Source organism: Scyliorhinus torazame, chromosome 9, assembly GCF_047496885.1.
Source record: "Scyliorhinus torazame isolate Kashiwa2021f chromosome 9, sScyTor2.1, whole genome shotgun sequence".
Classification (NCBI taxonomy): Eukaryota; Metazoa; Chordata; class Chondrichthyes; order Carcharhiniformes; family Scyliorhinidae; genus Scyliorhinus; species Scyliorhinus torazame.
This window is the reverse complement of record NC_092715.1, coordinates 224,222,968-224,246,514: the sequence shown is the minus strand read 5'-3', so window position 1 is coordinate 224,246,514 and position 23,547 is coordinate 224,222,968. Positions and strand designations below refer to the sequence as shown.

The following is a 23,547-nucleotide window of genomic DNA, read 5'->3' as shown; positions in this document are numbered from 1 at the left end:
AGGGCTATCGGGAGCGGCGCTGTTGCTAGTAGACTTTGGGTTTTGCGTGGATTACTTGCTGTGTGTGTTTGAGAATGAATCTCAGACTATCAATGATCGGTGTGCACTGTTACCGGTGTATACTCACTGGTTTGTTGGTAATCTAAACAGCAGCTCACAATGCCGCTGGTGGAGCACAGCTTTCTTCGGGAGCTCCGAATGTTCCATCAATTCTGAGTTTTGCTGATCTGCCTACGATAGATTATAATTTTTCACGATCTGCTGATGCAATTTAGCACACTGCCCATTTAATGTAAAACAAATAAATGCTTATTTGATTATAGATGGTTGGAAATGGCTATGTGTGTTGATGCTTACTTCATATAGCCACAAGAGTAAAGCTTGAAAGCTTTATGGACACCTCAGATTTCACAATAGCTTTTTACTTCCTTAAACTTAATCTCTGCCATGTGTTACATTTTATGTAAAAAAAAAATGAAATTATTTCCTTGACAGATAAAAGAAGGTAAATTACACTGGTTGAGTTGTAATTGGAATATCATTTGTACAGGCTAATCCCATGTGGTTTTAGAAGGATAAAATAGTACAATTTTCTAATTGTATAGAGAGAATCTAATCTTTACAAACGGGCAGACTGAGGTGCACACGCTTGTTTTGTGCAGTATATTGGTGTTCCAGATTACTGAGATCTAATGCTATCACTGATATTCACAATCCAATTCAACAACCTAGCTTGGCAAACTTTTGTCCATTATTATTGATGGTCTTCAATCGTGATACTTGAAAGCACACATTTAAAATCTGACTTTTGAATTTTTGTTTAATTTATCTGATAGTGAATGCAAATCTTCTTGGGGCCAAAATTCCAAGAGATCCAAACCACATTATTAATCAATGCCCTCCAACATGGTGCCATCCACATTTGGGTCAGTGGGACACTACCTAATTAACATAAAGCCCCTCCCAACCCTCCCTCTCGCCACTTCCCCCCCCGACCCTCCCACTCAACACTTTCCCCCCCCCCAAACACCCCACTCACCCCTTCCTCTCTGACCCCCCCCACTCACCGCTTCCTCCCCGACCCGCCCACTTACCGCTTCCTCCCCACCCCACTCCCACTCACCGCTTCCTCCCCGACCCCCCCCACTCACCACTTCCTCTCCGACCCCTCACTTCACGCTTCCTCCCCACCCCATCCCCACTCACCGCCTCCTCCCGACCCCCCCCAGTCACTACTTCCTCCCCACCCCCCCCACTCACCGCTTCCTCCCCACCCCATCCCCACTCACCGCTACCTCCCCACCCCCCCCCGTCACCACTTCCTCCCCACCCCCCCACTCACCGCTTCCTCCCCACTCACCACTTCCCCCCCACCCCCCACTCACCGCTTCCCCCTGAAAGCCCCACTCACCCCTTCCCCCCGAACACCCACTCACCGCTTCCTCCCCACCCCCCCCACACACTGCTTCCTCCCCCCCCCCACTCGCCGCTTCCTCCCCACCCCCCCAGTTACCACTTACTCCCCACCCCCCCCAGTCACCACTTCCTCCCCACCCCCCACTCACCGCTTCCCCCCGAACACCCCACTCACTGCTTCCTCCCCACCCCCCCTAGTCACCGCTTCCCCCCGAACCCACCATTCATCGTTTCCTCCTCACCCCCCCTCTCACCGCTTCCTCCCCACCCACCCACTGACCATTTCCTCCCTGACTCTCCTGCTCGCCGCTTCCCTCCCCGATCCTCCCGCTTCTCTCCACAACCCTCCCGCTCGCCGCTTCTCTCCACGACCCTCCCGCTCGTCGCTTCCCTCCCGCTTCTCTCCACGACCCTCCCGCTCGCCGCTTCTCCCCACGACCCTCCCGCTTGCCACTTCTCTCTACGACCCTCCCGCTCGCTGCTTCTCTCCACGACCCTCCCGCTCGCTGCTTCTCTCCACGACTCTACCGCTCGCCGCTTCTCTCCACGACCCTCCCGCTCGCTGCTTTCCTCAACGACCCTATCACTCGCTGCTTCCCTCAACGACCCTCCCACTCGCCGCTTCTCTCCACGACCCCTCCACTCGCTGCTTCCCTCAACGACCCTCCCACTCGCCGCTTCCCTCAACGACGCTCCCACTCGTCGCTTCGTTCCACGACCTTCCCGCTCGCCGCTTCTTTCCACGACCCTCCCGCTCGCTGCTTCCCTCCACGACCCTCCCGCTCGCCGCTTCCCGCCACGACCCTCCCGCTCGCCGCTTCTCTCCACGACCCTCCCGCTCGCCGCTTCTCTCCACGACCCTCCCGCTCGCTGCTTCGTTCCACGACCCCCCCGCTCGCCGCTACCCTCCCGCTCGCTGCTTCTCTCCACGACCCTCCCACTCGCCGCTTCCCTCAACGACCCTCCCACTCGCTGCTTCCCTCAACGACCCTCCCACTCGCCGCTTCTCTCCACGACCCCTCCACTCGCCGCTTCCCTTAACGACGCTCCCACTCGCCGCTTCGTTCCACGACCCTCCCGCTCGCTGCTTCTTTCCACGACCCTCCCACTCGCCGCTTCTCTCCACGACCCTCCCACTCGCTGCTTACCTCAACGACCCTCTCACTCGCCGCTTCCCTCAACGACCCTCCCACTCGCCGCTTACCTCAACGACAATCCCGCTCGCCGCTTGTCTCAACGACCCTCCCACTCGCTGCTTCTCTCCACGACCCTCCCGCTCGCTGCTTCACTCCACGAGGCTCCCGCTCGCTGCTTCTCACCACGACCCTACCGCTCGCTGCTTCCCTCCACGGCCCTCCCGCTCGCTGCTTCTCTCCACGACCCTCCCACTCGCCGCTTCTCTCCACGACCCTCCCACTCGCCGCTTCTCTCCACGACCCTCCCGCTCGCTGCTTACCTTAACGACCCTCCCACTCGCCGCTTCCCTCAACGACCCTCCCACTCGCCGCTTACCTCAACGACCCTCCCGCTCGCCGCTTGTCTCAACGACCCTCCCACTCGCCGCTTCTCTCCACGACCCTCCCACTCGCCGCTTCTCTCCACGACCCTCCCACTCGCCGCTTCTCTCCACGACCCTCCCACTCGCCGCTTCTCTCCACGACCCTCCCGCTCGCTGCTTACCTTAACGACCCTCCCACTCGCCGCTTCCCTCAACGACCCTCCCACTCGCCGCTTACCTCAACGACCCTCCCGCTCGCCGCTTGTCTCAACGACCCTCCCACTCGCCGCTTGTCTCAACGACCCTCCCGCTCGCTGCTTCACTCCACGAGGCTCCCGCTCGCTGCTTCTCACCACGACCCTACCGCTCACTGCTTCCCTCCACGGCCGTCCCGCTCGCTGCTTCTCTCCACGACCCTCCCGCTCGCTGCTTCTCTCCACGACCCTCCCGCTCGCCGCTTCTCTCCACGACCCTCCCGCTCGCCGCTTCCCTCCCGCTCGCCGCTTCCCTCCCGCTCGCCGCTTCTCTCCACGACCCTCCCGCTCGCCGCTTCTCTCCACGACCCTCCCGCTCGCCGCTTCCCTCAACGACCCTCCCGCTCGCCGCTTCTCTCCAGGACCCTCCCGCTCGCTGCTTCCCTCCACGACCCTCCCGCTCGCCGCTTCCCTCCCGCTCGGTGCTTCTCTCCACGACCCTCCCGCTCGCTGCTTCTCTCCACGACCCTCCCGCTCGCCGCTTCCCTCAACGACCCTCCCGCTCGCCGCTTCTCTCCACGACCCTCCCGCTCGCTGCTTCTCTCCACGACCCTCCCGCTCGCCGCTTCTCTCCACGACCCTCCCGCTCACCGCTTCCCTCCCCGACCCTCCCGCTCGCTGCTTCTCTCCATGACACTCCCGCTCGCCGCTTCCCTCCACGACCTTCCCGCCCGCCGCTTCTCTCCACGACCCTCCTGCTCTACACGACCCATGACACTCCCGCTCGCCGCTTCCCTCCACGACCCTCCCGCTCGCCGCTTCTCTCCACGACCCTCCCGCTCGCTGCTTCTCTACACGACCCTCCCGCTCGCCGCTTCCCTCCACGACCCTCCCGCTCGCCGCTTCTCTCCACGACCCTCCCGCTCGCCGCTTCTCTCCACGACCCTCCCGCTCGCCGCTTCTCTCCACGACCCTCCCGCTCGTCGCTTCTCTCCACGACCCTCCCGCTCGTCGCTTCTCTCCACGACCCTCCCGCTCGCCGCTTCTCTCCACGACCCTCCCGCTCGCCGCTTCCCTCCACGACCCTCCCGCTCGCCGCTTCTCTCCACGACCCTCCCGCTCGCCGCTTCCTTCCATGACCCTCCCGCTCGCTGCTTCTCTCCACGGCCCTCCCGCTCGCCGCTTCCCTCCCTCTCGCCGCTTCTCTCCACGACCATCCTGCTCGCCGCTACTCTCCACGACCCTCCTGCTCGTTGCTTCCCTCCACGACCCTCCCGCTCGCCGCTTCCCTCCCGCTCGCCGCTTCTCTCCACGACCCTCCCGCTCGCCACTTCCTTCCATGACCCTCGCGCTCTCCGCTTCTCTCCACGACCCCCCCCGCTCGCCTCTTCCCTCAACGACCCTCCCGCTCTCCGCTTCCCTCCACGACCCTCCCGCTCGCCGCTTCGTCCCGCTCGCCGCTTCTCTCCACGACCCTCCCGCTCGCCGCTTCACTCCACGACCCTCCCGCACGCCGCTTCTCTCCACAATCCTCCCGCTCGCCGCTTCCTTCCATGACCCTCCCACTCGGCGCTTCCTTCCATGACCCTCCCGCTCCCCGCTTCTCTCCACGACCCTCCCGCACGCCGCTTCTCTCCACGATCCTCCCGCTCGCCGCTTCCTTCCATGACCCTCCCGCTCGGCGCTTCCTTCCATGACACTCCCGCTCGCCGCTTCCCTCCCGCTCGCCGCTTCCCTCCACGACCCTCCCGCTCGCCGCTTCCCTCCACGACCCTCCCGCTCGCCGCTTCCTTCCACGACCCTCCCGCTCGCCGCATCCTTCCACGACCCTCCCGCTCGCTGCTTCCCTCCACGACCCTTCTGCTCGCCGCCTCCCTCCACGACCCTCCCGCTCGCCGCTTCCCTCCCGCCCGCTGCTTCTCTCCACGACCATCCCGCTCGCCACTTCTCTCCACGACCCTCCCGCTCGCCGCTTCTCTCCACGACCCTCCCGCTCGCCGCTTCCCTCAACGACCCTCCCACTCGCCGCTTCCCTCAACGACGCTCCCACTCGTCGCTTCGTTCCACGACCTTCCCGCTCGCCGCTTCTTTCCATGACCCTCCCACTCGCCGCTTCTCTCCACGACCCTCCCACTCGCCGCTTCTCTCCACGACCCTCCCGCTCGCTGCTTACCTCAACGACCCTCCCACTCGCCGCTTCCCTCAACGACCCTCCCACTCGCTGCTTCTCTCCACGACCCTCCCGCTCGCTGCTTCACTCCACGAGGCTCCCGCTCGCTGCTTCTCTCCACGACCCTACCGCTCGCTGCTTCTCTCCACGACCCTCCCGCTTGCTGCTTCTCTCCACGACCCTCCCGCTCGCCGCTTCCCTCCACGACCCTCCCGCTCGCCGCTTCCCTCCCGCTCGGTGCTTCTCTCCACGACCCTCCCGCTCGCTGCTTCTCTCCACGACCCTCCCGCTCGCCGCTTCCCTCAACGACCCTCCCGCTCGCCGCTTCTCTCCACGACCCTCCCGCTCACTGCTTCTCTCCACGACCCTCCCACTCGCCGCTTCTCTCCACGACCCTCCCGCTCGCCGCTTCTCTCCACGACCCTCCCGCTCGCCGCTTCCCTCCCCGACCCTCCCGCTCGCTGCTTCCCTCCACGACCCTCCCGCTCGCCGCTTCTCTCCACGACCCTCCCGCTCGCCGTTTCTCTCCACGACCCTCCCGCTCGCCGCTTCTCTCCACGACCCTCCCGCTCGCTGCTTCGTTCCACGACCCCCCCGCTCGCCGCTACCCTCCCGCTCGCTGCTTCTCTCCAAAACCCTCCCACTCGCCGCTTCCCTCAACGACCCTCCCACTCGCTGCTTCCCTTAACGACCCTCCCACTCGCCGCTTCTCTCCACGACCCCTCCACTCGCCGCTTCCCTCAACGCGCTCCCACTCGCCGCTTCGTTCCACGACCCTCCCGCTCGCTGCTTCTTTCCACGACCCTCCCACTCGCCGCTTCTCTCCACGACCCTCCCACTCGCTGCTTACCTCAACGACCCTCTCACCCGCCGCTTCCCTCAACGACCCTCCCACTCGCCGCTTACCTCAACGACAATCCCGCTCGCCACTTGTCTCAACGACCCTCCCACTCGCTGCTTCTCTCCACGACCCTCCCGCTCGCTGCTTCACTCCACGAGGCTCCCGCTCGCTGCTTCTCACCACGACCCTACCGCTCGCTGCTTCCCTCCACGGCCCTCCCGCTCGCTGCTTCTCTCCACGACCCTCCCACTCGCCGCTTCTCTCCACGACCCTCCCGCTCGCCGCTTCTCTCCACGACCCTCCCGCTCGCTGCTTACCTCAACGACCCTCCCACTCGCCGCTTACCTCAACGACCCTCCCGCTCGCCGCTTGTCTCAACGACCCTCCCACTCGCCGCTTCTCTCCACGACCCTCCCACTCGCCGCTTCTCTCCACGACCCTCCCGCTCGCTGCTTACCTCAACGACCCTCCCACCCGCCGCTTCCCTCAACGACCCTCCCACTCGCCGCTTACCTCAACGACCCTCCCGCTCGTCGCTTGTCTCAACGACCCTCCCGCTCGCTGCTTCACTCCACGAGGCTCCCGCTCGCTGCTTCTCACCTCGACCCTACCGCTCACTGCTTCCCTCCACGGCCCTCCCGCTCGCTGCTTCTCTCCACGACCCTCCCGCTCGCTGCTTCTCTCCACGACCCTCCCGCTCGCCGCTTCTCTCCACGACCCTCCCGCTCGCCGCTTCCCTCCCGCTCGCCGCTTCTCTCCACGACCCTCCCGCTCGCCGCTTCTCTCCACGACCCTCCCGCTCGCCGCTTCCCTCAATGACCCTCCCGCTCGCCGCTTCTCTCCACGACCCTCCCGCTCGCTGCTTCCCTCCACGACCCTCCCGCTCGCAGCTTCCCTCCCGCTCGGTGCTTCTCTCCACGACCCTCCCGCTCGCTGCTTCTCTCCACGACCCTCCCGCTCGCCGCTTCCCTCCCGCTCGCCGCTTCTCTCCACGACCCTCCCGCTCGCTGCTTCTCTCCACGACCCTCCCGCTCGCCGCTTCTCTCCACGACCCTCCCGCTCACCGCTTCCCTCCCCGACCCTCCCGCTCGCTGCTTCTCTCCACGACACTCCCGCTCGCCGCTTCCCTCCACGACCTTCCCGCCCGCCGCTTCTCTCCACGACCCTCCCGCTCGCCGCTTCTCTCCACGACCTTCCCGCCCGCCGCTTCTCTCCACGACCCTCCCGCTCGCCGCTTCTCTCCACGACCCTCCCGCTCGCCGCTTCTCTCCACGACCCTCCCGCTCGCCGCTTTTCTCCACGACCCTCCCGCTCCCCGCTTCTCTCCACGACCCTCCCGCTCACTGCTTCTCTCCACGACCCTCCCGCTCGCCGCTTCTCTCCACGACCCTCCCGCTCGCCGCTTCTCTCCACGACCCTCCCGCTCGCCGCTTCTCTCCACGACCCTCCCGCTCCCCGCTTCTCTCCACGACCCTCCCGCTCGCTGCTTCTCTCCACGACCCTCCCGCTCGCCGCTTCCCTCCACGACCCTCCCGCTCGCCGCTTCTCTCCATGACCCTCCCGCTCGCCGCTTCCTTCCATGACCCTCCCGCTCGCTGCTTCTCTCCACGGCCCTCCCGCTCGCCGCTTCCCTCCCTCTCGCCGCTTCTCTCCACGACCATCCTGCTTGCCGCTACTCTCCACGACCCTCCTGCTCGTTGCTTCCCTCCACGACCCTCCCGCTCGCCGCTTCCCTTCCGCTCGCCGCTTCTCTCCACGACCCTTCCGCTCGCCACTTCCTTCCATGACCCTCCCGCTCTCCGCTTCTCTCCACGACCCCCCCCCGCTCGCCTCTTCCCTCAACGACCCTCCCTCTCGCCGCTTCTCTCCACGACCATCCTGCTTGCCGCTTCTCTCCACGATCCTCCCGCTCGCCGCTTCCTTCCATGACCCTCCCGCTCGCCGCTTCCTTCCACGACCCTCCCGCTCGCCGCATCCTTCCACGACCCTCCCGCTCGCTGCTTCCCTCCACGACCCTCCTGCTCGCCGCTTCCTTCCACGACCCTCCCGCTCGCCGCCTCCCTCCACGACCCTCCCGCTCACCGCTTCCCTCCACGACCCTCCCGCTCGGTGCTTCCCTCCACGACCCTCCTGCTCGCCGCCTCCCTCCACGACCCTCCTGCTCGCCGCCTCCCTCCACGACCCTCCCGCTCGCCGCTTCTCTCCACGACCCTCCCGCTCCCCGCTTCTCTCCACGACCCTCCCGCTCGCCGCTTATCTCCACGACCATCCCGCTCGCCGCTTCTCTCCACGACCCTCCCGCTCGCCGCTTCTCTCCACGACCCTCCCGCTCGCCGCTTCTCTCCACGACCCTCCCGCTCGCCGTTTCTCTCCATGACCCTCCCGCTCCCCGCTTCTCTCCACGACCCTCCCGCTCGCTGCTTCTCTCCACGACCCTCCCGCTCGCCGCTTCTCTCCACGACCCTCCCGCTCGCCGCTTCTCTCCACGACCCTCCCGCTCGCCGCTTCTCTCCACGACCCTCCCGCTCCCCGCTTCTCTCCACGACCCTCCCGCTCGCTGCTTCTCTCCACGACCCTCCCGCTCGCCGCTTCCCTCCACGACCCTCCCGCTCGCCGCTTCTCTCCATGACCCTCCCGCTCGCCGCTTCCTTCCATGACCCTCCCGCTCGCTGCTTCTCTCCACGGCCCTCCCGCTCGCCGCTTCCCTCCCTCTCGCCGCTTCTCTCCACGACCATCCTGCTTGCCGCTACTCTCCACGACCCTCCTGCTCGTTGCTTCCCTCCACGACCCTCCCGCTCGCCGCTTCCCTTCCGCTCGCCGCTTCTCTCCACGACCCTCCCGCTCGCCACTTCCTTCCATGACCCTCCCGCTCTCCGCTTCTCTCCACGACCCCCCCCGCTCGCCTCTTCCCTCAACGACCCTCCCGCTCTCCGCTTCCCTCCACGACCCTCCCGCTCCCCGCTTCTCTCCACGACCCTCCCGCACGCCGCTTCTCTCCACGATCCTCCCGCTCGCCGCTTCCTTCCATGACCCTCCCGCTCGCCGCTTCCTTCCACGACCCTCCCGCTCGCCGCATCCTTCCACGACCCTCCCGCTCGCTGCTTCCCTCCACGACCCTCCTGCTCGCCGCTTCCTTCCACGACCCTCCCGCTCGCCGCCTCCCTCCACGACCCTCCCGCTCACCGCTTCCCTCCACGACCCTCCCGCTCGGTGCTTCCCTCCACGACCCTCCTGCTCGCCGCCTCCCTCCACGACCCTCCTGCTCGCCGCTTCTCTCCACGACCCTCCCGCTCGCCGCTTCTCTCCACGACCCTCCCGCTCCCCGCTTCTCTCCACGACCCTCCCGCTCGCCGCTTCTCTCCACGACCCTCCCGCTCGCCGTTTCTCTCCACGACCCTCCCGCTCGCCGCTTCTCTCCACGACCCTCCTGCTCGCCGCTTCCCTCCACGACCCTCCCGCTCGCCGCTTCCCTCCACGACCCTCCCGCTCGCCGCTTCCCTCCACGACCCTCCCGCCCGCTGCTTCCCTCCACGACCCTCCCGCTCGCTGCTTCCCTCCACGACCCTCCCGCTCGCAGCTACCCTCCCGCTCGCCGCTTCTCTCCACGACCCTCCCGCTCGCCGCTACCCTCCCGCTCGCCGCTTCCCTCCACGACCCTCCCGCTCACTTCTTCTCTCCACGATCCTCCCGCTCGCTGCTTCTCTCCACGACCCTCCCGCTCGCCGCTTCTCTCCACGACCCTCCCGCTCGCCGCTTCCCTCCGCGACCCTCCCGCTCGCTGCTTTTCTCCGCGACCCTCCCGCTCGCTGCTTTTCTCCGCGACCCTCCCGCTCGCTGCTTCTCTCCATGACCCTCCCGCTCGCTGCTTCTCTCCGCGACCCTCCCGCTCGCCGCTTCCCTCAACGACCCTCCCACTCGCTGCTTCCCTCAACGACCCTTCCGCTCGCCGCTTCCCTCCACGACCCTCCCGCTCGCCGCTTCCCTCCACGACCCTCCCGCTCGCCGCTTCCCTCCACGACCCTCCCGCTCGCCGCTTCTCTCCACGATCCTCCCGCTCGCCGCTTCGCTCCACGACCCACCCGCTCACCGCTTCCCTCCACGACCCTCCCGCTCGCCGCTTCCCTCCATGACCCTCCCGCTCACCGCTTCTCTCCACGACCCTCCCGCTCGCTGCTTCCCTCCACGACCATCCCGCTCGGTGCTTCTCTCCACGACCCTCCCGCTCGCCGCTTCTCTCCACGACCCTCCCGCTCGCCGCTTCTCTCCACGACCCTCCTGCTCGCCACTTCTCTCCACGACCCTCCCGCTCGCCGCTTCTCTCCACGACCCTCCCGCTCGCCGCTTCTCTCCACGACCCTCCCGCTCGCCGCTTCCCTCCACGACCCTCACGCTCGCCGCTTCCCTCCACGGCTCTCACGCTCGCCGCTTCCCTCCACGGCTCTCACCACTCCCTCCCTTACTTTCCGCTTGCTGTACCCCTCCCTCTCGCTGCGTCCCCCTGACCCTCTCTCTCACTGCCTCCCCCCGACCCTCTCACCCGCAACCCATGTCATTCCATCACTTACTTCCTCCCTCTGGCCATCCTTCTGTGCGCTCGCTCACAGCACGAGTTCAGGCTGGGCAAGCAGCAAAGAAGATTGGTAGCGAGCGAATGATTGGGGATGGAAGCAGCAAATGGGAGGGTTGCAGAGCGGCGTGGGAGAGTCTTGCGAGGAAAGGATCCTGATTTCGGACTCTATCGCGATTTAACTGGCCTGCCAGATCCATGCTGGGCGCAACGCAGCCGTTAAATCGCGCTCTACATTTTGTTTCTACTGTTGACACACCTTGGCACATTTTCTTGCTGTAGGTGCACATAATAAAATGTATTCTATGAAGGAAAAAAATTAGAAAACTTTGATGCTGACCGTTACTCCGGTTTATGATTTATGAGGATAACACAGTTTACAATTTATCTTCTGCTTGGATATTCCCAGTAAGTACACAATCAATTTAAACTAACTGTGGTCAGCCACACCATGCTTTGAAACCAAGTGGCACATGCCACCCAAAACAAATTCTGCAGATTTCTCACCAAATCCCTCCCAGGCACGTCACACTGTGAACCACCTGGTCTCACTGGAATCTGATGTCCACATGAGTGATTCCAAACTTCATTCTTGAAGAAACACCCCACATAATACTTTCACTTGAATGCCTTCAGCAAGGACCCAGTTCTCCTTTCAGTACTCCTCTGCTTTGGATTGCCATGTGCATTTACGTTTCAACACCCTCTCTCGGGTATCCAGCCATGCTAACAGAACACTACTGATTCAAGGGCTGTATTAAGTTGTCTCCAAACTTTAAATTTACGTCAAATGTCTGGTCTCTCACCCAGCTGACTTTAAACTTGGTTCTTTCAGCTTTCTCTTTAACTCAGAGCACATTCTCTGTTTTTTACTTGAATTCTCCTGAACAGCACCCTGTTCAACTTCTTGGGCTTGATTCTCCACTGGTGGGATTCTCTGTTGCATCGGCAACGCACACATGCCCGGGGATTTCCGGACGGCGTGGGGCTACCCACAGTGGCCGGCTGGCGGGACGGAGAATGTTTCCTCTTGTTGTTTGTTCTTTTAATTTGTTTGTCTTCCTGAGACCTATTCCTTTTGTCCCAACTCTCTAGTTTCTGGTCTTATTTTTGTTCTTTTGAGAGATCTGCTCTTTTCCAGCTACTTCGTCCTGTCTATCATCCCTTGGGTCCAGCTTAGAACAAAAACAAAAGTTCTGTCTAACCTAGGGTGGCCCCTGGTTGCTAAGCAACAACCTAGTTTTCCTTTGAATCCTGTTTGCTTTCAGGTTGTAAATTCTTATTATTACCACACAGGCACCTGAACCAAAGTGAAGTCATTAACCCTTTAAAATACATAACACACACATCTGTGCCTTTATCAGGTCCTGCTCTCGCTTGGGAACCCCACCCCCATCCCCATCCAACCAACCCCAACCTCCTTGCCAAATGTTGCTGCCTTGTAAAGGACAGAAGGAGGCTACACTCCTTGGAAAAATAGACAGAAAGTGACAAAGCCATTTTTCTAGATGCTCTGATCGTTTCCTGCCAGAGTTATGGTGAGCAAACCACCATCGAAATCAGATGGATTTGTGTCACAAGCTATGTAGATATGTTGCCTTGTTTTTACTTGCTGCCAGCTATTGATGAGACAAGAGTAGATATGTTGAACTTTAATGCGATATCGAAGTGCTTTACGGCTAGTTAATTACTTTTGTAGTCACTGTTGTAATGTACGGGAGACATCAATATCCCACAAATACAATTAAATACATGTTCATGAAATTTATTTTGGTGATGTCTGTTGAAGGATAAATGTTGGCCTAGTAACGGGAAAAGTCCCTCTTGATATTCAAAGTAACATGTGAAACTTATGTTCATCGAGAGAGCAGACGAGGCCTCTGTTTAATGTCTCCTTCCAGAGACGTAGGAACTCCGTCAATGAACTCCTCAGTTCAGCATTGAGGTCTCAGCCTAGATAATGTGCTCACGTCTGCAGAGAAAGAAAGAAACAAAAGAGGCCCTGCAATTGTGTAATTTTTTTTGCAAGCTCTGAACGTGCCAAAGCTCTACCGCCAGTGAAATACTTTTAAAGTATAGTCTCTGTTGTGCTGTAGGAAAGGAGCCAATTTGTGCACAGCAAACAATCACAAACTGCAATGAACTGATCAGAAACTCTGCATTAATGAGTTTGATTGATGGAGCTGGGCGTGCCTCCCACTGAGCCAAGTACAACACCATTAAATGTAAAATATCCCATGGCATTATCTGAAGAGAGTAGTACGCTCTGTATCTTGACTCGCTCACTTAAGCAAATCTGCCTGAATATAAATACAGTTTTTTGTTATTTAAGCAAACGTGCAAGTCCCACTGCACTTTAAAAAGTAAGGGGAGGGGGGGATTGGGAAGGCACTATGAAATAACAAATTGCTTCTTACAAGTAGAAGCTGAAATATTAAAAAATAAAATTGACAATTAGAATATATTAGTCCTTGGTTCAATGTCTATCTTGTCATTTTCACATGACTGCCGCAATCTGCTACATATGCTTACAATAAATATAAGACTTATTTCAATGAAACTATGAAGCCACATATGCCTATGTTTTGTTGAAAATCAAGGCTGACAGTAATGATTTGTGATTGCTGATTTATTGTCAGAGTCTATCCTGCCAGACTGCAGTAAGGTTAAGTTGATGTACTTTATAGATTGACTCACACTTGTCTATTGACTGATGATTTCCTTCCTGTGTTCCCAGTTTAGTGACCCTGTCCATGAACTGCTGTTGGAAGTTATCACCTGGGTCGGTATCCTGATATCACTTGTCTGCCTCCTGATCTGCATCTTCACATTTTGTTTCTTTCACGGACTTCAGAGTGATCGAAACACCATTCACAAGAACCTCTGCATCAGTCTTTTTGTGGCCGAGTTGCTTTTCCTGATTGGAATCAATCGTACAGATCAACCGGTGAGCACAAGGGCTATAGCTCTCAGTCTTCTGCACCTAACCTGGCTTTGTCTCTGTGTTCCCAGCCAGATTATTGGCTCAATGCTGATATCTTCCATGTTGTGATTTGTCTGGTAAATAAAACCTGCCAGCTCTCCTCTGGGTGTGCTGGGCCATGTCGCACTCTGCTTGGCCACACTTTTCTCGGCCTCACTTTTCTCGGCCTCACTTTCCTCACCCAAATCTACTCTAGTGTCATCCATTGACCACTCCTCTCCCATGTTCTCTCCACCTCCACTTTTTGTTTAGAAAAAAGTGTGAGGAGCCCATGAAACAATTTGTCTTCAAATTGGCACCGTTGTCTACTGATTCCTCTCCTTTACTTTGCTCACCATGCCAAAGGTCTACAGGGTAACGGTGGTGGGGCATGGTGGAATTGTTCTTGCAGAGAGCTGACACCATTACCATGAGCCGAATGGTATTCTGTGCTGCAACCAAACCAAAACCTACTCTATGGTTCTCAGAGTCCCCGCGTTGCTCCGAGTTCCACCCCAAAACTGGCCATGCATGCTGACATTTTCAGACCCTTCCTTTCAAAAGAGTTATTATCATCCCACCTCAAAGAAAACCACCCTTGACTTTTGCCTTTACAAATTGATCCATCTCTGTTTTTCCCAGTCAAATATAATTCACACAATTAAAAGTTAATTTAAAGTTGAAATCCATGAGAATCATGGACGAAAACCTCCACTAGTTTGGGCCATACAAAGGAAGATACAGTAAGAAGTCTTACAACACCAGGTTAAAGTCCAACAGGTTTGTTTCAAATCACTATCTTTCGGAGCATTGCTCCTTCCTCAGGTGAATGAAGAGGTAGGTTCCAGAAACATATATATAGACAAAGTCAAAGATGCAAGACAATGCTTTGAATGCGAGCATTTGCAGGTAATTAAGTCTTTACAGATCCAGAGAGAGGGGTAATCCCAGATTAAAGAGGTGTGAATTGTCTCAAGACAAGACAGTTGGTAGGATTTCACAAATCCAGGCTAGGTGGGGGGTGAATGTAATGAGACATGAATCCCAGGTCCCGGTTGAGGCCAGACTCATGTGTGCGGAACTTGGCTATAAGTTTCTGTTCGGTGATTCTGCGTTGTCACGCATCCTGAAGGCCGCCTTGGAGAACGCTTACCCGGAGATAGGAGGCTGAATGCTCTTGCCTCCTGAAGTGTTCCCCGACTGGATGGGAACATTCCTGCCTGGCGATTGTCGCGTGATGTCCGTTCATCCGTTGTTGCAGCGTCTGCATGGTCTCGCCAATGTACCACGCTTCGGGACGTCCTTTCCTGCAGCGTATGAGGTAGACAACATTGGCCGAGTCACACAAGTATGTACCGTATACCTGGTAAGTGGTGTTCTCACGTGTAATGGCTACCCATGTTGATGATCTGGCACGTCTTGCAGAGATTGCCATGGCTGTGTGGTGTTGTGGTTGCTGTTCTGAAGGCTGGGTGGTTTGCTGTAAACAATGGTTTGTTTGAGGTTGCGCGGTTGTTTGAAGGCAAGTAGTGGGGGGTGTGGGGATGACCTTGGCAAGATGTTTGTCTTCATCGATGACATGTTGAAGGCTGCGAAGAAGATGTCGTAGTTTCTCCGCTTCACAACCAGCAACCACAACGAGACAAGAAGGTTGTCGCAAGCCTAAACGGAAGATGAGATGTTGTTCCTCCAGTTTATGTTTAGCTTCACTGGAACATTGCAGCAGGTCAAGGACAAACAAGCAATGTTCCACTGACGCTAAACACAAACTGGAGGAACAACATCTCATCTTCCGTTTAGGCACACGACAGCCTTCTAATCTCGTTGTGGTTGCTGGTTGTGGAGTGGAGAAAGAACAAAGAACTCTTTGTTCTGGCCACTTTAAAAAAAAACATATTTAGAGTACCCAATTATTTTTTTTTCCAATTAAGGGGCAATTTAGCGTAACCAATCCACCTAACCTGCACATCGTTGGGTGTGGGGGTGAACCCCACGCAGACACGAGGATAATGTGCAAACTCCACACGAACAGTACCCAGGGCCGGGATTTGAACCCGGGTCCTCAGCGCCATGGGCTGCAGTGCTAGCCACTGTGCCACGTGCCGCCTCTTGTGTTGCCACTTTTAAAGATCTGTGGACATGCACGCCCAGACCTCTCTCACTTTCTATATTCCTAAAAGTTTTATCATTTACCAAGTCTCCAACCTATCTATATCCTTCTGTATCCTCTGACAATGTTCAACACTATCTGCCACTCCACCAACCTTGGTATCATCCGCAAGCTTACTAATCAGACCAGCTACATTTTCCTCCAAATCATTTATGTATACTACAAACAACAGAGGCCCCAGCACAGATCCCTGTGAACACCACTAGTCACAATCTTATATTCAGAAAAACACCCTTCTACTGGTACCCTTTGCCTTCTGTGACCGAGTCAGTTCTGTATCCATCTTGCCACCTGACCTCTGAACCCGTGTGACTTCACCTTTTGTACCAGTTTTGCCATGAGGCACCTTGTAAAAGGCTTTACTGAAGTCCATGTAAACAACATCCACCACCCTCCCCTCATCAATCACCTTTGTCTCCTGCTCAAAAAACCCGATCAGGTTAGTGAGGCACGACCTCCCCTTCACAAAACCATGCTGTCTCGCTAATGAATCCATTTGTTTCCAAATGGGTATAAATCCTGTCCCTGAGCATTCTCTCCAATAATTTACCTACTACCAACGTGAGGCTCACCGGCCTATGGTTTCCTGGATTATCCCTGCTACCTTTCTTAAACAGCGGTACCACATTAGCTATTCTCCAGTCCTCTGGGATCTCACCTGTAGCCAATGAGGATGCAACAATGTCAGTTAAGGCCCCAGCAATTTCCTCCCTTGCTTCCCTCAGTATTCTGGGGTAAATCCCATCCGGCCCAGGAGACTTATCTATCTTAATGTCTTTTGAAAGACCCAATACCTCCTCCTTTTCAATGTCAACATGACCCAAACTGTCCACACACCCTCCCCAAGAAGTAAACTGTTATTTTCTTGTCCAGAGAACAAATCCAGACTAGTCCAAAAGAAAATATGACAGAACATTCAAGAGTTCATTTTGAACTTTACCTGGGAAGTAACCTGGGTTAACCTGATCTTCTGTTCACTGTCAGAAGATAGGAAAATAGGAGCAGGCCATTCTGCCGATTGAATCAGCTCCACCATTCAATATGATCGTAGCTGATCATCCACTTCAATGCCCTTTTCTCACACTATTCCCATATCCCTTTATGTCATCGACATTTAGAAATCTGTCAACCTTTGCTTTAAATATACTCATTGACAAAGCGTCCACAGCCCTCTGCGGTAGGGAATTCCAAATATTCACAACCCTCTCAGTAAAAGAAATTCTCCTCATCTCGGTTCTAATTGGCTTCCCCGTATTTTGAAATTGTCTCTCCTGGTTATGATTTCAATGGGCTGTAAATTGAGTGATTGGCTTCAGCAGATTAGTGGGCAGATGAAGAGGTTGAACATGACACCACAGAATACGCAGTGATTGTAAACATAATTGCAAGACCTGCAGTTAGTTTTGAGCCACCTCTAACTCTTGTATTTTCTCTCCCTCTCCTCCACATTCACTCCATTCTCCATATATTAGATATGGTCAGAAAGTACAAGTACCATTCATTGCTGAATTGCTATTTACAAATCTTTGCATGGTGTAAAGTGCCAAGCTTTGCATGGTGCACTTAATCAAATAAACAGTTTCTGACGAGCTCAATTATGCACATTATCTAGATTTCAACCACCACAAGGGTTTTTTTTTCCAACTTCTGTCAAGCATTTCTAAATTGTTTTGGGGGAAAAAAAGGGTTGCTCAGAGCAGGTATGCTGAAAATGTCGTCAGTCAGTTATGCCACCACTCTTCAGGCACAATTACTTTTTTTGTAAAGCATTGTGAACAGCAGGATTTTTTCCAATATTTCTTCAGCACTTTCCAACTGTCTACTTACCAGTCAAATTGGTGCTTAAGTGTATGATTGATGGTCCATTTACTCCAGTGTTTGTGATGCATCCTGTTGGTTTTCTTGGCTGGCTGTGTGTTGTAGTATTTAAGTGTTTTAAGTCAAAACAACCAAAGTCACAAAGTTTAATGATCCCAAGCATGACTGATGGATTTTGGAAAGCAGGTTGGGGAATGGGTCAAATCCCACTGAAAAATCTTTCTAGTGACAGTTGAGGATCACATGAGTTGAATTACAATGTTTTATTTTAATTCCTGAAAGAGTATTCCCTTGCCTCAAGCTAGTCACAGAACTGGATGACTAAAGAATACAATGGCTGATCTTAAATGGTCAAATCTCCCAATGCTTTCCTTTAAACCCACTCGTAATGTTGCTACATCTTACCCAGCAGTTGCTACTGCTTTCTTCAAAAGCATTTACTCCTTCTCCCTCTTGCACCACTGTTACTCTACTGTTTCTCGGGAACAGAGACATTTATTTTAACAAAATAATCAAGATCAGTGGCTCTCTGAAGAAGTTATGGAGTTTTTGAGGTGTTTACATACCCAATTACTGAGATTAAGGAAATTTGCCCAAAACCCAACCTCTGCTGGCTGTAAGGGGAACTTGATGCTTCTCCTGATCCTCATTAAATGTAACCTCAACTAGTCGTGAAGAAAGAACTGGGATATTTGTAATACCTGATTTTCCTGTGGATTGTAAAGGTTAAGGAGTGAGAGAATGCATCTTGCTCATCTGTCATTGGTTTCTTGCAGATTGCTTGTGCAGTATTTGCTGCTTTGCTTCACTTCTTCTTCCTGGCTGCATTCACATGGATGTTCCTGGAGGGGGTTCAGCTCTACATTATGTTAGTGGAAGTCTTTGAAAGTGAACACTCCCGCAAAAAGTATTTCTACTTAGTCGGATATGGAGTACCTGCACTTATTGTCGCTGTTTCAGCTGCTGTGGATTACCGAAGTTATGGAACAACAACAGCGTGAGTTTGCCGTTTCGCTTTGAAAAGAATGCTGATTACTTCTGCCTGATCGTTGAATTTGTGTAAATATGAAGAATACAGATGAGTACATAAAGATTGATCATTTTGTTAAATACTACAGGCAGGATTTTCCCTTCAAGCTTCCAAACCCTACCAACATAGCACCAGGGACCTGGGTTTAATTCTGGCCTTGAGTGACTAAATATGGAGTTTGCACCTTCAGGCCTTGTCTGCGTGGGTTTCTCCGGATGCTCTGGTTTCTTCCGACAGTCCAAAGATGTGCAGGTTAGCTGGATGGCCATGCTAAATTGCCCTCAAGTGTCCAAAGATGTGCAGGCTAGGTGGGGTGATGGGGATAGGACAGAGGAGAGGGCCTAGGTAGGGTGCTCATTCAGAGGGTCAGTGCAGGCTTGATGGGCCGAATGGCCTCCTGTTGCACTGTAGGAATCCAATGGATTCTAGGAACAGGGCAAAATTTAGGTCCGATGCATGCACATTGTGGGAAAACAGTCATTCAGTGTGAGGGAAGGCTCGCCGTCCAAATAATAGTGGCGGTGGGCTCCCGAAGAGGTGGGCTCCCGAAGAGCCAGTCAGAGGACTGCAAACTTGAAGCTGAGATGGCAATTAAGTAAAAGAGAGGGTGCTTGCATCATGGATATTACCTTTCTCCAATTTAAAAAAAAGTTTAAATTTAAAGATGTGTCTTGCAGTCAGGCCAGCACTGTGTGAATGGGGTGTGGGGCCTTCCACAGAGTGGTCTGCAGTTGCTGTAGCCCCAGGCAGGCCTGCCCGGACTGCCGACTGCTGGTTCTCTGCTGGGAGGCAGCCTCGAAACACCTAAATTGCACCTCCTATTTGGGCAAAAAATCGCCTTGGGACAGGATACTGTTTTAAACTTCTACCTGCCTCTGATGCTCGCCCCAGCAGGTTCAAAGTTCAAGCTTCCCATTTGTTAAAATAAAAGCAGCTGCATGAAGATAGAGTTACATAATCAAAGTTATTAGACAAGCCATTAGACATCTGTACTATCAATGGACTTGTATTCATAAGATAAACAATATGCTTTGTGAATGAGAACAGGCGATTTTATAGAAATGTTCGTAGAAGAAAGTCTTCAAACTATGATCAAGATCTTGAGTGGGAATGGTGATGATTTCAGTAGCTGAGATTACCTGTAGTACCGCGAGTGAAACATTTACTGATGTTCTATCAGAAGTTGACATTGTTGGTAGGTTTTAAACTTCCAGATTGGTTAATCTGAGTGAACCATCTGAAAGTGGAACTGCTAAATGGTGCAACATTTTAGTGTAAGTCACTAGAGATATTGGATGCGATCAAACGGACCCGTCATGCCCGACCGGTGACACGGCGAGGCTGTTAAATTTGCGACATTCGGGAAGCCTCGCAAGATCTAACGAGCACTGCTGCCTCACAGCACCATGGTACTGGTTTCAATTCCGGCCTTGGTTCACTGTCTGTGTGGTGTTTACTCAGGGTGCTCCGGTTTCCTCTTACAGTCCAGGGATGTGCAGTTCAGGTTATGGGGATAGAAGGGAGTGGGCATGGTTAGAATACTCATTCAAAGGGTTGGTGCAGACTCGATGGGCCCAATGGCCTACTTCTGCACCTTATGGTATGACTATTCTATGACTGAGATGTCGTGATATGGATCTCTCCCTCACTGGGGGTGATCCAAATTTACATATTAAATATATAATTTTCTCCCAAGGGCAGTGATAGACCTGGGAGACCACGCCATGCCACTGTTTAGCACTGGTCCACACAAACATGGTCTAGGCGTAACGGCACCAGGCTGGCAGTGCCAGGTTGCCAGTGCTGGGGATCGGGTCTTGTAAGGTGGGGTGAGGGGGGACTTGAGGACCCCAAACAGATACATTGGGGGGGGGGGTCCAGATGCAGCTGTGGGGAGGGCGAGGGGGGGGGGGGGTCAAGGGATTAGGGCAGCACTAAAAAAAATGGTGCCCCGATCTCTTCCTGCACTGACAAGTAAGTGCGGCTTCGGCAGGCTTTCCTCGCCAAGGCCAAAAAAAGAGTCCCATGTGATAGTGGGGTCGTTCTCAGTGCTGCATGCTCTGTTTTCTTCCCATTAAATAGTGTCCAATGTCATCTGGCTGGACAATTTATTTTTTAATTCTAATCACTTCCTTCAAATAGTAGGTGTTGCTACAGTTATCTACATGGATTCTAGCAATACTTGTCTTTTATGGGAAATTCAAACATTCTTTGTTCCAGTCCTACCCGGCAGCTCCCCACACCCCCACCACACCCTTTTTTTCAAATACATTGATGGCTGTACTGATTATGTTTCCTGTAAGACCATAAGACAGAGGAATGGAAGTAGGCCATTCGGCCCAACTTCACAATTTCCTAAATTATATTCCTTCTGCCAAGTTTTTGCCGACTCACCTAACCTCTCTATATCCCCTGTAGACTCTGTGTCACCTCACTTGCCCTCCCATCCATTTTTGTGTCATCCACTAACTTGTCACGAGTACTTCACTCGTCTAAGACATTGTATATTGTAAATAATTGTGACCCCAGCACTGATCCCTGTGGCACACCACTAATTACAGGTCACCATCCTGAAAATGCCCCTCTTATCCTATCTCTCTTCTCTTCTGTCAGTTAGCCAATGCTAATATATTGCCCCCAACACCATGGGAGCTTCTCTTATTAAGTAGCCTTTCTCATCCTGAACTGATACATTTATGTGCCTTTAATTCCAAATTCTCCCCTTCTCTCCCCTTCACACCATCCATCTATGACTCTTCTCTTTCCTTCCTCAATTTCTATGTCTCCTTTTTGAAGATAGGCCATCTACCAATATTCCTCAGAAGCCTACTCACTCCCACAGTTACCTTGACTACACTTCATCACCCTCCACTTCCTGGAAGGACTCTGCTCAATTTCTCCAGTTTCCCTGTCTCATCTATTTCAACAATGAGACCCTCCATACCAGGGCCCCTGAAATGTCTTCCTCTTTCCTTTACTGAAGATTTCCCCACAGCATTGATGACAGGGCCTCAAACATATCTTTACCATCTCACGCACTTCTGCTCTCACTCCTTCACTTTGCTCCCAGGATCTCCTGTTGCCTTTCCGGAAAAATTCTCCATCTTGCTCCCACTCTAACCTTTCAGCCCTCCATCTCCTTCAGTGCTCCAACTAAGCTCAACACAAGCTCGGGGACTAGCAACTCAGATTTTGACTGGACAGTTTACAGATCCTTTTCAGTTCAACAATTTTAGATCATAATCTCGACCCCCATTTTGTTTCCTTTTTCTTTGCTGGTTTTGCTTTGTTTCTCTCGTGTTTTTCTATCTTGTGTCTGCTTTTGGGTGGCAGCTGTTAATGATTCTGCCATTCATACTTCATCTGGACACATTGTGCATTTCTTTCCTTTGGTTTTGCACCATCAATACTTTTGTCATTTGATCTTGGACCATGCCACAGACTTTCGCTTATGTTCTTTTTCCAACCATCCTCTCGCTTTCACTTATGACCTAACTTTTCCCAGTTCTGAAAAAAGAGCGTGGACCTGAAATCTTCACTCTATTTCTCTCTCCCGTCTTTCTCTTTCTGCCTATCCTGTTGAGTGTTTCCAGCAAGTTCTGTTTTATACTTTAGATTTCCAATATTCACAGTATTCTACATATTTCCCAACTGTCCCTAGAATTATCTAATACAATGCTTTGTTTAAAACTGTGAACTCTGGAACTCTTCAATAGAATGAACAACTTGCTTACTTTGTGGCTATTTCTGAACTACTGTTGTTAAACTGGAATAGCAGCCTGGAATCTCCGTTCCGGAGACTAAAGGCTGCCGCCAGTGCAGAATCGCGATAAATGCGAGATGCTGCTAGCAGCACCGGCGAGGAGCAATTCATGTCATGAAAATAGAGCCCGCGTCCCGGCTCTGCTGCCGTCTGATTTGGGATCGGGAATCTCTTTCGGAGCCTGGCAAGCTGGTTCAGCTTTTAAGTGCTCCACTCTGCACAGACAAGAAAATGGCTGTTAAAACACCTGTGCCAAGGTACCTGGATACTGACATTGACCGGATGGTGAATGCTGCTGAGGAATGGAGGGACACGCTCTTCCCCAGGGAGTGGTGGCAACCTTCAGCCTTCTACACTGAACGAGGCCTGGGATGAGGTGGCGGAGGCAGTGACTGTTGGCAGCCTGATCAAGTGGACCGGCATGCAATATAAGAATGGTGACACAGTACTACTACTTCACAGTGCCAGGGACCTGGGTTCGGTTCCGACTTTGGGTGACTGTGTGACATTTGTACACTCTCACTGTGTCTCCGTGGGCTTCCTCCGGGTGCACCGGTTTCCTCCCACAGTCCGAGGGTGTGCAGGTTAGGTGGATTGGATATGCTAAATTGCCCCTGAGGGTGGGGCTGCAGGAATAGGGTGGGGGATTGGGCTGAGGTAGGGTGGTCTTTCAAAGGGTCAGTGCAGACTCGATGGGCGAAATGGCCTCCTTCTGCACTGTAGGGATTCTATTATCTAAGGTGAATGACCTTTGAGCAGCTTGGATGAGTATCCACCTCTGTGCCAATCGCATCACTCCCATCACTCACTCCTCACACCTGCCCCAAATCCCCGAGACTCCAACAACATCCCACCTGCCTGCAGCTCCCTTACAAGCCACCCTCCACAAACCCACAAAAATGTATGGTCCTCTTTGGCAAGGAGCCTTGCACACACATGCCGGCAGCTACAAACCCCTCATCAGCTCCGCATCCCAGCGTCTCACTGTCTTTTCTGTGTCGCCAAGAATAAAGAGGGCCATAATCACTGGGTGCACCAGAAGACGGGAGGAGGCATCCCAGATATTCGGGTCCACACCCCTTTTGAGGAAAGGGCCCTGCACCTCATGGGGGAGGCCG

General features: G+C 54.6%; 1 protein-coding gene across 9 annotated transcripts in view; it reads left to right on the top strand.

The window, feature by feature from the left end:
* The window catches only part of LOC140429750 (adhesion G protein-coupled receptor L3-like), a 1,506,492-nt gene that overhangs the window by 1,302,302 nt on the left and 180,643 nt on the right, over nt 1–23,547 (top strand). For all 9 annotated transcript variants that reach the window (XM_072517114.1, XM_072517117.1, XM_072517116.1 and 6 more), the window contains 2 exons: nt 13,424–13,633; nt 18,413–18,633. In XM_072517114.1, coding sequence (XP_072373215.1) covers nt 13,424–13,633; nt 18,413–18,633 — 431 coding nt within the window. The remainder of the gene's footprint in view (nt 1–13,423; nt 13,634–18,412; nt 18,634–23,547) is intronic.